We start from the raw sequence: 16,865 nt of genomic DNA, 5'->3' as shown, positions 1-16,865 counted from the left end.
TGGCCCCGGACCTGCCCTCACTCCTCGCGGTTGGAATAACCCTGGGCAAGGTCCTCAGCCACCTCCGGGTTTTCGCTGGAGAAGCAGCAGTAACTAGTGCCTGGCAGTGTGCAAGTAATTCCATGACAGCTGTGTGAGCCGAAGTGTGCAGAAAAATTCTTAGCTGCAGGGCTGCCCGGCGGGAGTGAGACATCAGCATCTGTCGCCTGTGTCGGCCCCCATTCAGAGTTCGACTATGTCACTGGGAAACACTTCAGGTTGGGTCTAGGAAAATGAAGGGAAGAAATACCACCCGTCCCTAAAGCTAAAAGTTGCATATTTCCCTGCCCTGCTTTGGGTGGTTAACCACTGTTACCACCAGTGAAGTAGGAGCCAAGCCTGCCTTTCCCGGGAGCTGTTCCGAGGCTCAGCTGATCGCCCAGAGAAGCCTTTCGCTCCTGAGTCAAGGTCCTGAGTGAATCTCTCTCCTCTCTCTCCCCCGCTGATGGTCCCTTAGTGACATCTCCCTTAACCTGGGCTCCTGTGGTTTCTAGGTTTCTGCTCTCAGGAGGAAATAAAAACCTATAACCCAGGAATAGTAACTATGTTGTTTTTCTAACAGTATAAAGTTTAAGTTTAATCTAGATTTAGATATGCTTTATTACTATTGCTTCATGAGATTCATATATAATTATAGCTGTCATCAGGCTTGTCAGAATTTACTCTGAGGAGTCCTGGGCTCCTTCCAAACAGGGCGTGACTTGTGTCTGCAAGCAAGGTAACAGAAGATTTCCATGGCTCCTTCCATAGGGCTCTCCTTCAGGAAAGCTTGGAACAGCAGTGGCCATATTAGAATGACTGTTGTTCCTTTTTTACTTTATTTTTTTACATCATTCTTCATTTTGCACATTTTTTCATCTCAGTTGTCATCCCCATGAGCTTCTCACCAGGATTACTGTTGTTTCTAATTGAGGATACATTTATGACATGTATGTGTTATCTACAGATAATAGTTCCAAAATGTAGCAAGTCGAAAACAACACCCTTTTTTTTTAAAGGATTTATTCAGAGCCCTCCCTGGTGGTGTAGCAGGTTAAAGCACTAAGAGGCTAAGGCCACTTCCACATGAGTTCGATTCCCGCCTGCCCCGGAGGTGGCCATGTGGCGCGGCAGACCTCTCCTGACCCGCCCGCTGCTCCCCTCAGCAGTGTACTTCATCGATCTGCCTGTTCTGCTCCCCACTCTGTCTCTGGTGAATCCTCTCACCCTCCGCATCTCTGGCCTGTACCCCAGTTCTGTATGAATAAATAAATAAATCTAAAAAAAAAAAAGGATTTATTCATTCATGCATACAGAACTGGGGTACAAGCCAGAGGTGCAGGTGTGGTAGAAGACTCACCAGAGACAGAGTGGGGAGCAGAGTAGGCAGATGGATGAAGTACACTGCTGAGGGGAGCAGTGGGTGATACAGGAGAGGTCTGCCTCGCCATGTGGGTCACCTCCAGGGTCAGGGATCGAACCTGCACTGAGATGGCTGTGGTAGCTTACAGTGCTGCATCCTAGCCTGTTGCGCCACCAGGGAGGGCCCACAACACCTATTTTTTAAGATACAATTTGTATGGATCAGGAATTTGAATCCCCTGCAGGGTCCCCTGTTGCAAGGTCTCTCAGTGGGGGTGAGCCCAACCCTGAAGGCTGGGCCAAAGAAGGCTCCACTTCCAGTTCATGCGATTGTGGATAAAACTCATATCCGGGTCCTCCTTGTGGCACAGCGGGTTAAAGCACAGCACTGAGAAACTTAAGCTACTTCTGCATGAGTTCGATTCCCACCTGCCCCGGAGGTGACCACATGGCGTGGCAGACCTCTCCTGACCCGCCCGCTGCTCCCCTCAGCAGTGTGCTTCGTCGATCTGCCTGTTCTGCTCCCCTCTCTGTCTCTGGTGACTCCTCTCACCCTCCGCATCTCTGGCCTGTACCCCAGTTCTATATGAATAAATAAATAAATCTTTAAACAAACAAACAAACAAAAAAACTCATATCCTTGACGGTTGTTCCACTGAGGTCCCCAGAACTTGCGAGCCCTTGGACAGATGCCCACACCATTTCTTGCTGTGTGTGTCCTCTCCATGGGTAGGTGCTTTAGCAAAGCCAAGAAGGCAGAGGAGAGAGCTGACTGGCCAGAAGGAAGGCAGAGTCCCAGCGGCCCACCCACGGGTGGGGTCATGCTCTTAGCTGTGACCTGTTCTCTTGGTTAGAGGCAAGATGCTGTCCACGCTGTCCAGCCACCCTCATGGTACAAAAAGGGCATCTCAGAGCATGAATGCTACATATGGTGGCCTCGCCTTAGATTCTACCTACCCAAGTGATGGTTTATTACATTTAGTACGGAATATATGCTAAACAGACATAGTACAGAACATCTAGAAATCATACATCTATCTATTACATCAGGATATCTATTCAGCTTCTTATATTATCGTTAGTAAATTATGGACAAGAGGTATTTCGAATGCCCTTTCCAATTGGGAATTTTAAAAGCTCTAAATAAAGATGAGAAAGAATGAGCAAAAACGAATAGTATGAATCTTATTCCATGGCTAATCTTGGGTCACCCTGGACTCGAATCAAATCCTATAATAAAGATATCGTTGATCCCAGACTCTGGGCCTTTCCCAGCCTGAGTTCCTGTTGTGTGTACGGATCATGCTTCGGCAGTAGCAGCCCTCAATATTTTTTGTTTACTAATTTACTTTGTTTTTTAAAGGGCAAGCTTTTTATTTGTTAAAGATTTATTTATGAATACAAGATCTGGGGTACAGGCCAGAGGTGCAGGGGGGTGAGAGGATTCACTAGAGACAGAGTGGGGAGCAGAACAGGAGGAGCCACTGAAACACTGCTGAGGGGAGCAGCGGGCGGGTCAGCAGAGGTCTGCTGCGCCCTGTGAGTCACCTCCTTGGCCAGGGATTGAACTCGGTCAAAGCAGTGATAGTGCTGAGACTTGACTCCTAGGCCACCGTAGGCTCCAACCCTGGACTCTATAGATAGGCCAGGGGAAAGGTCTAGAGTCCACTGAACTGCCCTGTCAGGGGATGCATGTGGAATCGAGAGGGATGCTGGGTGTACTGCTAGAAGGTAGATCCCCTGAAGCTTAAATAATATAGGACAATAGCCTCAGATAAATAAATGGACATTTTCTGGATGTGTTCTTGCATCTATAAAAATTGAGATGTCCAGGACGCTAGCTAGATTGATACAAAGGTTGAGATCAGCTCAATGTTCACCTGAAGGCAACTTTGACTTGATTAAAATAACTTGTATATAAAGATCACTCCTGGGAAAGCAGGTTTTTAAAAAAAAATTATTTATTTATACACACAAGAACTGGGGTACAGGCCAGAGGTGCTGGGGCTATGAAAGGACTCATCAGAGTCAGAGTAGGGAGCAGAGCAGGCCGATCGATGAAAGACACTGCTGAAGGGAGCAGCGGGCGAGGCAGGAGAGGTCCGCGGTCCCATGCGGGTCACTCCGAGGGCGGGGATCGAACTCATGCTGAAATGGCTTTTTAGTGTTGTGCTTTAACACACTGTGCCACCAGAGAGGGCCCCTGCAATTATTTCTGATGCAAAGTCTTAGTGTGCAAATTTCTCAGTCTCCTTGAGTTTTGGTTTTCTACTCTGTTAAATAGGAACAGCTGCCATACCCTCTCTGGTAAAGGTTCAAAGCACCAATGTGTATAAAGCATTTCCTGCAGGACTTGGCATGCTGTTAACACTAAAGGTGAACTGCTTTTATTAATAGTAGTGAGGATATTGGCTGAGTGATGCTTATGTACATAATTTCAGGGTGTAGGTGTGTCTCATATAACCCGAGATGTTTGTGTAAATATTTTTGTGATATAAATATAACTCAGGCTGTTTATCATCCATGCAGTCACTTCATGCAGTGTGTGTGTGGGGGGCACACAGAGTAGGTGGTGGCAGTTAGAAAAATAGAAGTCGAGGGGGTACACCCTACCCAAGGAATCAGCAGAGTCTTAGGAAAGCGTGGAACTTGAAATTTTGCAGAAGAAAGGCCAGTCTAGTAGCATTTGTAGAAACCAGATGTGTTAGCGCAGTGATTTACAAACTTTGCTAGCAATCCATAGTAAAAAAATTAATTCCATTAAGGTTCCCACTACAGGGCCCATCCTGGTGGTGCAGAGGGTTAAGGAACAGCATTATGAAGCTATCAGTAGCCACTTGGTACGAGTTTGATCCCCGGCAGGGAGCTGACCCACATGGCACAGCAGGCCTCTCCTGTCTCCCCCAGCACTCCCCTAGCAGTGTAAAGTATATCTGCCTGTTCAGCTCCCCACTCACACTGTCCCTGGTGGATCCTCTCACCCCCCATAGCTCTGGCCTGTACCCCAGTTCTTGTAAGCATAAATCTTAAAAAAAAATTCCCAGTACAAGTAGGCATGTCTCTGTTGCAATTTTGTAAAACTTCTGCACCATATAGTACCTCCTCTGATAACATGTTTTGGTTATTTATAGTCTCTTTTAATTTTTTTTTTTTAAGATTGATTTATTTATGCATGCAGGCCAGAGGTGCTGGGGCGGTGAGAGAAAAAGAGTAGGGAGCAGAACAGGCCAACTAACTGAAATACACTACTGAGGGGAGCAGCAGGTTAACAGGAGAGGTCTGCTGCGCCATGTGGGTCACCTGCAGAACAGGTAGGGAGCGGACTCATGCTGAAGTGGCTTTAGCTTCTTAACTGTGATTTAACCCGCTGTGCCACCAGGGAGGGCCCAATTCCCTTTTATTTTAATCTTAATAATGACCCACTGCATTGATGCTGTTGAGAGACCCCCAATCTAAAATATTGCCCAAGAGTTGCACACTCTTCTAATCCAAAAGAATGAAATGGTAGCTCCTTTTTTTTTTTTTTTTTTTTACTGTAAATTCTCACCCAGCCTTTAATCGATAATGAATGGTTTTGCTCTTCCCTGCAGGATAACTTGAACTTGGGGGTGATTGTTCAGACATGGTCGGTTACAACCCACAAGCGAAAAGTCAGCACTCAACTCTGTCCCTTTTTTTTGTTTTTAAACTAGGTAGTTCCCATTCGTCAGCAGAATGAGCACAGAAAGGGACTTAGAAACGACATTTGAGGAGGATTCTCAACCCAACGATGAAGTGGTTCCCTACAGTGACGATGAAACGGAAGATGAACTAGAAGACCAGGAGCCCCCGGTGGAGCCGGAACAGAACCGGGTCAACAGAGAAGCAGAGGAAAATCGGGAGCCATTCAAAAAAGGTACCAGCAGGCCCCTACCTCGCCGTGGCCCAGGTCAGGGCGCGCCCAGGGCCCCTACCCGGTCGCCCCGCAGGAGGATGCGCTCGCCGAGCCGGCCGCAGGCTCCAGGCCCAGAGCATCTTCCTTCTCTTACCGTGGGACGCCACAAGGAGAATGGTTGATGGCAATGTCCCTGCTGTGATCAGTGTGCAGGGCTGGATGACTGTCGGACACACTCTGAGAAAGTAAAAGTGCTCGTTGTCTAGGTTTTTTGTTTTGTTTTAAAAGATTTATTTCTGCATAAGAACTGGGGTACCAGCCAGAGGTGCAGGGGCGCTGAGAGGACTCACCAGAGACAGAGTGGGGAGCAGAACAGGCAGATGGATGAAGTCCACTGCTACGGGGGGCAGTGGGCGGGCCAGGAGAGGTCTGCTGCCCATTTGGGTCAGCTATGGGGCAGGAGATGGAACTCACACCTAAGCGGATGCGGCAGCTTCGCAGTGCGGCACTTTAACCCGCTGCGCCACCAGGGAGGGACATCTTAGTTATTTTCACTGTGAGTTTATTTTGCATTTTTGTACACCACACACAAGAGACTTAATTTCCCTCCGACTTGTTTAGGGAGTTGTTATTGTCAGTTCTACTCTTATTGTCACAAAAGGCAAGACAGTGTCTTTTTCATAATCTCTTTTAATTCTTACCACTTTCCTACCATGGCAAACAGATGTCTTTTCTGGTAACTCTTTTGCTCCATGAGGAGGAAATATGACATGTATTTGGGCCCAGATTTGCTCCAGAGCTCAGAAACTCAACAATGTTTCCTCCCTGGTCCCTATTATTCTAGCTAAATAAGTTCTGTTCCCCCTTCACAGAAGGTCTCTGAAATTGATCTTTCCCACCCCCCAAATGTGCCACTCGATAGCCTCAGAGTAGCATCTCATTTGACCTGGGTTCCCCAAAACTCCGTCACTGCTGGTCTCCCCTCCAGTTTTACCTGGGTCCTGTCTGCTCACGTCACCCACTTCCTGTCCCATTCTCCTGGGTCCTGTTGCTGGCCCAGCTGAGAGATTTCGGTTTCTACAACCCTGAAAATCCTTTCATGGATGCCGCCTGCTCGCGTCGCACAGACCTCTTCACTCCGCTCTGTGGGGTGTCACACAGCCACCCGAGCCCCCTCCCACCGCTGAGACTCGGGGAGGCCACGAGTTCCTGTGTGTCACCTGCCTTTTGCCCAGCTTCTCAGACTCGATCTTTCTGTGGGCTTCTGCCTGTAATTTTAAACCACTGAGTATTAACCTTAAGTGCTTTTTACCTACAACTAGAAGATACTAAAATCACAATGAGGCTAAATTAAATCCCTGGAATCGCTGCAGGCCCAGCAGGAATGTGACCTGTGTTGAGGCAGGGCCAGACTGGGGGAGAAGTCGAAGCAGCCCTGCATGGTCGGGAGGGAGTTATAGCTCACTGCCCCGTTGCAGGTGGTTCTTCCTCATTCCTGCGCTGCCTGTACTTCGGGGTTTCATGTCATGATCTGGGATCTCCACTACGTGTGGCAGCCTGCAGAGCTGGCAGAGAATGGCTCGGGGGCGGGCAGTGACTGCTGCCAGTGCTGGTGCCCGTCGCTTGAGGTCACAGGGGAGACACAGCAGCTGGGTGGCTGGGGAAATGCCTGAGACGCACGGAGCGGGTAGAAACTCTCACCCCTGTTTTTTTCCAATGCTGTCTTCACATGCTGTGCCGGGGCCTCTCCTGCCTCTTCTGCAGGCCATTCTGCTTGTCCACTTCAGTCCTTGGCATGCAGGCACTGAAGGAGCTTAAACTTGACCTTGACTCTGCGTCATCCTTTCTAAAATCTATCTTTTTTAAAAGGACAAAATTAGGGCTGTCCCAGTGGCGCAACGGGTTAAAACAGCACCATGAAGCTCTCCATACCCACACAGCACAGGGTAGATCCCTGGCCAGGTTGCTGGCCCACATGGCGCGGCAGACCTCTCCTGGCCCGCCTGCTGCTCCCCTCAGTCAATTTGCCTGCTTTGCTCCCCACTCTGTCTCTGGTGAATCCTTTCACCCTCCACACTTCTGGTCTGTATCCCAGTTCTTCCATGTATAAATAAATAAATCTTAAAAAAAAAAAAAAAGATAAAACTAGCAAACTAGCAGGGAACTACAAATCAGGCATGTAGCAGGGGAGGGAGAGGGAGAAGGGTTGAAACGGGAGAGAAGAGCACAAGGGACTGTGGTGATGGTTCACAGGTGACTTGGTTGTGGGGATTTTATGGGGACGGCATCTGAGAGGAGAAAGCACGCTGTACAGAAATGAGCAATGATGTAAAATAGAGAAATAAATAAAAAACTTATTCTAACACATCTGTCCTTTCCAAGCACACAGAGAACAATCATTAAGTGCTAACCTCTCCTCCCATTCCTGATTTTTCCTGGGTCCTCCACAGCCAGTCTGCTTCCTCTCCCTCCTTCCCTCCTTCTCTCTCCTCCTCCCCCTCCCCCCAATTGTTTTCCATATTCTCACTTGGGCATTTTCCTACTGAAGGTCTGTGTTGCCATTTGCCATCAAGAATCATGTCCTCCAAAGAATTCCATTGTTTTCCAGCCCTCTGGAGTTCCGTGACTCCAGTGGCCCTTACAACAGAGCCATCAATCACATCCATTTCTCTATCACCTTTTCCTCTTTTTTGGTGACATCCTTGACCCACTGAGCTTTGGAGCTAAGTGAGTGTTTTTGAGAGACTCACTGCAAGGTCTTTTTAGCTGAAGGACTTTGATTATGTGACAATCAAGAACAAGTGTCAACTTGCGGCTAGAATGTGTGCGGGAAAGCGATAAGGCCACGGATTTTACTCACGTGATTTCACTGTAGGTTTCCATGGCACGAGGACTCACCGAAGCAGTTCATGTTTCCGGTGCCAGTAGGTGAACTTCCTCCCAATGAACACACTTGAGTGGTATTCCCCATGTCCATCCCGGGAACCCTGTCGATGCTTCAGGATTCAGGTTGCTTTGCCTCATCTCAAAGTAGTCCATTCACAGAAAAGGATCCAAGAAACTTGGACTTCAAAGGAATAACTTGAATTGCATTCAACCTGCATTTAGTCTCCTAAAATTCCTTGGCTCTGAAATGTTGGCTTGGTTGGTTTTGTTGTTCTTGAATTTTAGCTTGCCATTCCAGTCTCCTGGTAGTTCTGCATCATTCAAGAACTGCCGAGGGGTGAAGCATTTAGTGCTCTGAAAGGGGACCCAGATTGGTGCAAACTGGCTTCTCTTCTGAGCCTGGAGGTGGAGTGAGAAAACGGTCTCCTGTCTCCTTGGTGACCCTGCTCTATGGACGAACACATAGCTTCCCTGTGTGACAGCCAGTTCTCACCTGATTTCTACTTTCTCCTCCTGTCTCTTGCTCTTATGACCAAAGTTCTGGAAACCAGTTTCTCTACCACTCTGTCCTCCTATTCTGCTGGGTTACCCCTCTCTGGTGCCCCCACCGCCCTGGGGAGAACGATGCTTTTGTAAAGGTCACCAAGAAGCCTGGTGCCAAATTCAGTGAGTTTTTTTTTAATCAAGCATCTTCCACCCCATTTTCTCTGAAGAGCTTGACCTTTTCAACCGCTTCAGGAAACAATGGCCTCTCCATCCCAGTTCCTGTTTTTCCTTTCTCCCGGCTTCTCCTCCTTCCATGCTTTGTTTTTTGTTTTTTTTTTTTTACAGATTTACTCATGAATACAAGAACTGGGGTGTGGGAGGTGAGAGGAGTCATCAGAGACAGAGTGGGGACCAGAACAGGCAGATCCACAGAAACACACTGCTGTGGGCAGACAGGAGCGGTCTGCTGTGCCCTGTGGGCCAGCTCCCTGGCCGGGAAATGGATCTCGTGCTGCCGTGGCTGTGGACAGCTTCTCGGTGCTGAGACTGAACCCTTTGGCCACCAGCGAGGCCCCCTCCTTCCATCTCTTAAATGTTCACCTGCTCTACACAGGCCACTGAGGCAAGCACACCCCCTTTAATCTGCCCTGTACCCCATCTCTGGGTGACTCAGGCAGCGCATGGTGGTGGAAGGGAATGTGCTGCATATTGTCCTTAAGTTTCAGTCTCCTTTTGTAGCTGCATGACGTTGAGGAAGGGACTTCCTGTCTCTGGGCCTCGGGGTCCCACTTGTAAAATGGGCTCAATGTCAGTACCTACTTCACTGGGTGTGTGGGAGGGTTAATCAGGTAAACTTCACCCTCACCTTAGAACCGTTTCAGGCATGCAATAAATACCCCATAAATATCCTTACCCTTTCCCATAGTTCTCCCCTTAAAGATTTATTTGTTTATGCATACAAGAACTGGGGTACAAGCCAGAAGTTGGGGGGTGAGAGGATTCACCAGAGACAGAGTGGGGAGCAGAACAGGCAGATTGACTTAGTATACTGCTGAGGGGAGCAGCAGGTGTGTCAGAGTGGTCTGGTGCACCACATGGGTCCCCTCCCTGACCAGGGATCCAACTCCTGCTGCAGTGGCTATGGACAGCTTCACAGTGCTGCGCTCTAACCCCTTGCGCCACCAGGGATGGCCCATAGTTCTCACCTTAATACCTTTCTTGTCAAGTCCACCCATCATCTCCTCATCTTTCCATCATCAAATCTGGACCCCTCTACTTCTCTTTGGAATATTTAGACTCTCCCGTTCTCCCCAACCTGAGGCCCACACTCACATCTGGGTGGAGAGATGAATGGGATAAACCACAGTTGCTTTTCCCAGCAACGCATTTGTCCATACACTCAGGAGATTTTGGAGACTTGCTGTCGTCCTCTGCCTCCTTGCCAGCCCTTCCCACGCATGCACACAGTCTTATCCAGCCATCTCTCTCTCTCTCTCTGTCTCTTTTTTTTTTTTTACAAAAGTTTATTTTTACATCATTTCAGTTGTAATCCCCGTGGGTTTCCCTGTGTGCCATCACCATAATGCCATGAATTTCCCTCCCCACCCCCACCCCGTTTTTGATCCCATTCCCCACTCCACCCCCGCAAAATGTCTCTGGTATATGGTTGTTCATTATTTTTGTTATTTTCTCGCCTGGTCCATTATACTCCTGCTATGAGTGAAACCATCCGGTATTTTTCTATTTCTGGCTTATCTCACTAAGCATGATCTTTTCCAGCTCCATCCCAGTTGCTGCAAAAGACATGTGTTTCTCTTTTTTTGGTTGCTGAGTAATATTCCATTGTGTATATGTACCACATCTTTTTAACCCAGTCATCTAGTTTTGGGCATTTGGGCTGTCATCTCTCTCTCTTTTAATATTTATGCATACAGAACTGGGGTACAGGCCAGAGATATGGGGGTGAGAGGAGTCACCAGAGACAGAGTGGGGAGCAGAACAGGCAGATCGACGAAGTACACTGCTGAGGGGAGCAGCGGGCGGGTCAGGAGAGGTCTGCCATGCCATGTGGTCACCTCCGGGGCAGGTGGGAATAGAACTCATGCTGAAGTGGCTTTAGCTTCTCAGTGCTGCGCTCTAACCCACTGCGCCACCAGGGAGGGCCCAGCGTCCATTTTTGCAGACCTGTGACCACTCGTGTTTCCCTGCGCCCCAGTGGTTTCTCAGGTAGGACTGTTTTGTCCCAACTTCTGTGACTGGCTGCAAGGAGGAAGGCAGGAGGCAGAAAGGCTGAGCAAACAGTTTATGGCTTCGGGACAGCAGCTGAGACGGAGCCCCTAGAGTGGGGTTCGAAGCTATTGCCCACTCAATAAGGGGGAAGGGTCTCTTCTATAGTTCCTAAGCTCAGATTTCAAAGGGGTGACTCATGGCTGTATCCTTGATGTAAGGCCCAGTTGATGTAAGGCCCAGTTCGTTAACACCTTCATCTATTCCCATCCCGACCAAGGACCCATTAATTAGATGCAAGGCCCAATTTATTACCACCTCATCACTTTTGGATGCAAGGCCTGATTTATTATTGCCCTTATTCAGTCCCTCAGTAAATCTCCGCATTTAGTCACTCCCAACAAGGAGCTTACACCGGGGCCTCAGACAGTGCTGCCCACCTGCAGGAAGTCAAGTCCTTTCCGACACAGAAGTTAGAAAACTATATGAAAAGATCCCCCGCGCACTGATGAATCACAGGGACAGGGCAGAGCTGCCCCAGAAGCCTCCGCATCCCCTTGCTTGGTCTTCCAGTGGATGTCTGTGGCTCTGGTGCAAGAGGTGGAGTCTGCCCTGGACAGGGGCTGGGAAGGCTCCTGGTGCTGCCAGTGAGGGGGCGGAGGTGTGAAACCCTGAGAGGGGAGCAGCCTGAACTCGGGCACACTGTGTGTGTGGCGGAGGGAAGGCACCTGCCTTGCGTGGAGCCTCAGCCTGCGGGTGAAGATGTGACAAGACAAGACTGGTGTAGCTGCACTTACCTCTTTCCCACCTCCCACAGTATAATTTTAAAACGGAGCAATGAACGTACCTTGTCATGTTCAGCTAATCTGCGATTCCGCAAGGTCCCTGGTCCGAGCAGTCCATTGCGCCTGGTGCTTGGGCACCGGGCTGCCCCTGGCATGTGGTGGAGGCTCGGTGGGCTTCAGATGCTACAACAGGTAGGACTCGGGGGGCCGGGAGAGCGATTCAGGGACCTGCCCAGGTCCAGGAAGGCATCCCGGAGGTGACAACACTTCAGCTGAGTTCCGACTAAGCATGAGAGGTAACTGGACCCAGGTGGCATCCCACTTGTGGGAGAGACAGCCTGGAGGAAACCCAAGAAGCTGAGGATTCAGGAAACTGCAGGTCCTTCTTGGAGACAGGAGGTGTGGCCGGAGGCCCTGCTGGAGAACATGGCTGATGTCCTGAAGGCCTCCAGGAGCCATGAAAGCTTTCTAGATTGACGATAACCTGTCCAGGTGTGCAGCAGGCCTCTCCCACTTTCCGGGGCCAGGCGTGCAGGTTTCTTCCCTGCCCCTGGGAAGCTATCCTCCTCCTCGGCTCCCATTCCTGCTTCTCTCCGGGGCTCTGGACCCTGTGATCAGGGCTGTGGCTGGAAGCCTTTCCTGACACCACCTACCCTGTCCTGCCATTCTGGCTGCCACTCCTGAGGGCCTTTCCCTCCCTCACAACTGTTTTTCCCACTCCCTGGGGCAGCCCCTTCCCTGAGGCTGTCTCTTCCTGCCCTTCAGTTCCCAGACAGTTGTCACCTCTTTGGAGAAGCTTCCAGAAGGATATTGATGTCCTTGTGGTTTTTTTTTTTTTTTTTGGTGGGGGGTAGTTAGTGTTGCGGGTGGGTAGTGGGTCCTTGGGTTCACGCTGAGAAAGGTTTCACCAGTGCTCCCCTTTCAGCCGCATGCAGTGAATTCCCAGGCAAGTTCCTTCACGAGACAGACAGTTATATTTCAGAGCAGGTTTATTAGGGAAAAGGACAGAGAAGTAAAGGACACTTGTGTAGGCACAAGCAGAGAGGAAGAGCTGCCCAGAAAGGGACAGGCCTGCTGAGAGAGGCCTGCGTGGCTGCAGGCCTGTGGCCTTAGAAGAGCCACTTCTGCTGAGCGAGGTCATTGCAGAGAGGCCCTGGCAGGTGCAGCCAGGAGCTGCTGCCCTGCAGAAGAAGAGAGGCCTTGCTTGCACATCTCCCCTCTTTCCCCCAACTTTTGTACCCCTGCAGAGACTGCCCTGATCTAGAATCTTCTCTTTGGGAGGGGTTCCTTGAGAGCCTGGATTTGTTGACTTCCAATCAAATCTGAAAGGCTCCATCTCCCTATCTTCACCTTTCACCCTTTGGGTCTGTGGTAGACACAGCCCCTAGCAGTCGGCTCCCTGCTTTGATCTTAGGCTTCGCAATCTAGGCCTTGGTGCCTAAGGATCTTGGTTTCTCTAGGTGGGTCAAGGGCTGTGCTAGTCCCTTCCACCCCCCACTCCCTGTGTGAGTCCATCTAGTGTGGCCTCCTTTCCATTCCTTCCTCCATCAACATGGCTGCTAAATCTTGCCTGTGTCCAACTTTATAGACTGTTGGCTGTCCTGGGCCCAGGCTAGTAGATACATATGACTTGGTGACCAGTGTGTACCGTATATGCAGACCCCTCCTACTAGCAGGGTGAGCACAGATAAGGCTCTTGCTCACACTGACTCCCTCCCAGGCTGAGACCAACCTGAACTCCTATGGAGAACTTGACTGGGCAGCTCTCTGGTTCTGACTGGCTTATGCAGAATGTTCCTGTGGTCATTAGCATCCTGAACTATTAGGATCCATTAGCCTCCTGAACTATTATCTTTTTATTACCACTTCTTTCTTTTAATTCCTGCCTCCTTTTGATTTACTAATATTGCTGTACTTAAAAATACAAAAGTGCCTGGTGTGCAGGTGTGACTGAGGTAGTTCAGTGAATACACAGAGCCTCCTCCCTGCCCCCAGGCCAGCCAGTGCCATAGGCCTGGTCCCTCCTAGGTAACCTCATCCTCATTTTTATAGTAATGATACCCTTGACTTATTTTTGATAGTTTTACCACCTTAATATATATTCCTAAATACGGTAGTTCAGTTTTACATGTTTTCAAACAATGCATAAATGGAGTCGTGCACTTGGAGTGATTTGGAGTGGAATACAGCATGAACTGGTGTTTGGCTTTATTCAACGACAGCTTTAAGACTCACTCATGGGTGCAGGCAGAGATACTTCCTTACCCTGCTTCTTAGATTTCTTAGATGTCTCTGCAGTCTCCTCCGGTCTCCCACTGCCTTTAGCATAATAATATATTGTTTAAAGAATTATTTATGTAAGCATACAGAACTGAGGTACAGGCCAGTGGTGCAGGGGCGTTGAGATTCACCAGAGACAGAGTGGGGTGCAGAACAGGCTGACTGGCTGAAGTGCACTGCTGGGGGGAGCAGCGGGCGGGTCAGGAGTAGTCTGCCTCGCCATGTGGCCATGTGGCCATGTGGGTCACCTTGGGGCAGGCGGGGATTGAACTCATGCTGAAGCTGCTGTGGCTCTCCAGCATAAAAATATTTTTAAAAAATACTAAAGATCATGGTATAATGACTAGAAGAAAATCAAGCAGCTTATCTATTTTATGTATAAACGTGTAGAGGGGAGGAATTGAATTGCAAACATTTTTTAAAGTTTTATTTATGCAAACATTTTTTAAATACTGTGCAAATAGACATTTGAAAGACTACTTTGTGAAATGAGGTCTGTCCCTGATTCTTCTGACCCTCAGATCTGTTGCTGCTAGTTTCTCCAACGTCTTTCCAAAAATATCCATGCACTCCTGGGTACAAAGAACACGTGCAAACTTACGCCTTACGTGCCTCAGATGCACAAACTGACGGGGGGGGGGGTGTTCCTGGACAGGCCTGCACTCCCGATGTACTCCTGTCTCACAGCTGAGAGCCCGGAAGGAGGCAGGTCTGTCCCTGGGAGGATCATGGAGATCAACCCGAGAAAGGGCCTCATTCTTTTGGCAGCCCGAAAACTTTCTTTGTGTGGATATTTAATCAGCTGCTTGGGGACCTTTAGGTGATTTCTAATCTTTTTGATAAATGGGGCTGCTTAGAATTAGCCAGAGGTGGGTCCTTTCTTCTGTTTGTCAGGATACACTAGGGGAAAGTTCTTAGAAATAAGATTGCCTCACTGCCTGCTTTTGATGATACAGTTGCTCTTCCAGAGAGCAAAGAAAGCCTGTTTCTCTTCCAATCTGGCCTGTGACAGAGTCTTTACTTTTTGCCCATATGTCACCATCATCAGCTACATCAGCACCTCACTGAAGAACTGAACTTTTTCTATGAACTGGAATATCCATTCACACATTTAAGCGATGTTTTGAAGCCCCTCAATTTGCTTCCTGGTATTTACTCGTCTCCAGCTGATTTTCCTTCTGGGTGTTAGACTTCTGACCTTTTTACTCCACTGGTTTGTAGCAGTTTGTACCAACCAGTACAGCTTGGGGGTATCGGTAAGGAAGAGCTGGGTCCCGTGACAGAGGACAAGGGTCCCATGAAGCTGACCAGATGGCGCTGGTGCTGGGAACCCTTGGGGGTTTAGCTGTGTGGGCGGTGTCTAGCAGACACGGGGTGATTTTTTTTAAAAGCCACAGCTGTCTAGTAAACACATCTTTGGATACAGGGACTGCTGGTTTTACTAAGCCCAATCCTTGTTCTTTGATATTTTTCTGGAAAACTTTTCATCAAAGGTCCATATGGTAAAGGTGCACTTGTTGCTCAAATATTATTTTTTCTCGTAGTGACTATGTCTATTCCAGGAAATTAACCTTGTGGTTCAAGTATCTAGTCACATTCTCTGTTCTAAGTGGGTACTTTTAAAAAAGACAAATCTCTCTGCATGCTAATTTGCTGCCTTGTGAAAGGTAGGTGCTAACTTCAGCACAGCCTTTTTCAAAAGGTACTAACAGGTGTCTGTGATTTTCAAAACAAGTCACTGGGGAACCCAGAGCTGAAGAGGCGCTTTCTCACCTTCTCTTCTAGTTTATCCTCCCTGGGCCTGTGCATCAGCCTCTTGCTTGTGCCTTCCTGCTGGGAGACCAAACACAGCCCCAGAGGGCACGTGAAAGGCTGACCTTGTACTTGTGAATGACCCTCCCAGCAGGCAAGCACTTCTAGTGTGTTCTGGAGCACAAGTCATACAGGCTTGAGGGTTCCCTCCAATGAGCTCACTTTAACGCGATTACATCCATCATGACTCTTTCCTGATATAGTCATATTTGGAGGTACAGAGTTAGGACTTCATCCTGTGAATTTGGGGGATGCATGATTCAACCCACAGCAGCATGCTTTATTTTCCACTCGATCTTTTTTCTTTTATCTTTGCTCTTTTTCAGGTGTATGGCCTTAAAATGAACATCTTGTATCCACGCCATGTTCTTCACCAGATCCAGTTCCCACCCTCTAAGTTCCTTTACCAAATTTTCCAGGCCCTCTTCTCCTTCCCTCTGGCAAACACTGTGTTATCATTCTGGTCTAAAGGTTTTATTTTTTTTGCCACATGTGAGTGAAACCATAGGGTGCATGCCTCTACCGTCTGACTTGTTTCACTTAGCATAATACTCTTTAGCTTGATATCTGTTGTTGCGAAGTGCAGGATGCCATCTGTTGTAGCCGAGTGATCTCCCACGGTGTCTGGACCCCACGTCTTCTTTATCTACTCCTCATCTACTCTGTTGGCACTGAGGTTGTTTCTAGTTCCTGGTATTCTGAGTTGTCTTGGGGTCAATATGGGTTTGCATATATCTCTGCCAGTCAATATCTTTGAACTTCTGAAAAAATATCTAGAACCGATAACTGGATCATAAGATAGTTCTGTTTTTAAGTTTTTGAGGAACCTCCATGCTATTTTCCACAGTGGTTGCACAATTGACATTTCCAGCAACCACACCCTGGACAGCCCTTGTTGTCTTTGTCTTTTTGATAACAGTAATTCTCCTGAGTGTGAGCTGATACCTCATTGTGGTTTTAACTTGTATTTCCTTCTCTTTTTTTCAAAGATTGCACATGGCAAGTCAAAGCAAACAATCGAAGCTTTCACGAACAACCTCAATTTATGAAAACAAAGTTTTTGTGCATTAAGGAGAGCAAATATGCAGTAAGTTGATTTTAACCTCCTAAGTTATGTTTGTGAGAAGCCAGCTAAA

The 16,865-nt window shown here is 48.4% G+C and overlaps 1 protein-coding gene across 1 annotated transcript in view; it reads left to right on the top strand.

Moving 5' to 3' along the window:
• Window positions 1-5,094: 5,094 nt before the first annotated feature.
• The window catches only part of ATP8B1 (ATPase, aminophospholipid transporter, class I, type 8B, member 1), a 53,644-nt gene continuing 41,873 nt past the window's right edge, over window positions 5,095-16,865 (top strand). Inside the window, exons 1-2 of the mRNA XM_004683935.2 lie at window positions 5,095-5,275; window positions 16,719-16,816. Coding sequence (XP_004683992.1) covers window positions 5,095-5,275; window positions 16,719-16,816 — 279 coding nt within the window. The remainder of the gene's footprint in view (window positions 5,276-16,718; window positions 16,817-16,865) is intronic.

The sequence above is a fragment of the Condylura cristata genome, unplaced genomic scaffold (genome assembly GCF_000260355.1).
Source record: "Condylura cristata isolate star-nosed mole 26May11 unplaced genomic scaffold, ConCri1.0 scaffold00016, whole genome shotgun sequence".
NCBI classification, from domain to species: domain Eukaryota; kingdom Metazoa; phylum Chordata; class Mammalia; order Eulipotyphla; family Talpidae; genus Condylura; species Condylura cristata.
The sequence above is the reverse complement of the archived record's forward strand: the minus strand, read 5'-3'. Positions and strand labels throughout refer to the sequence as shown.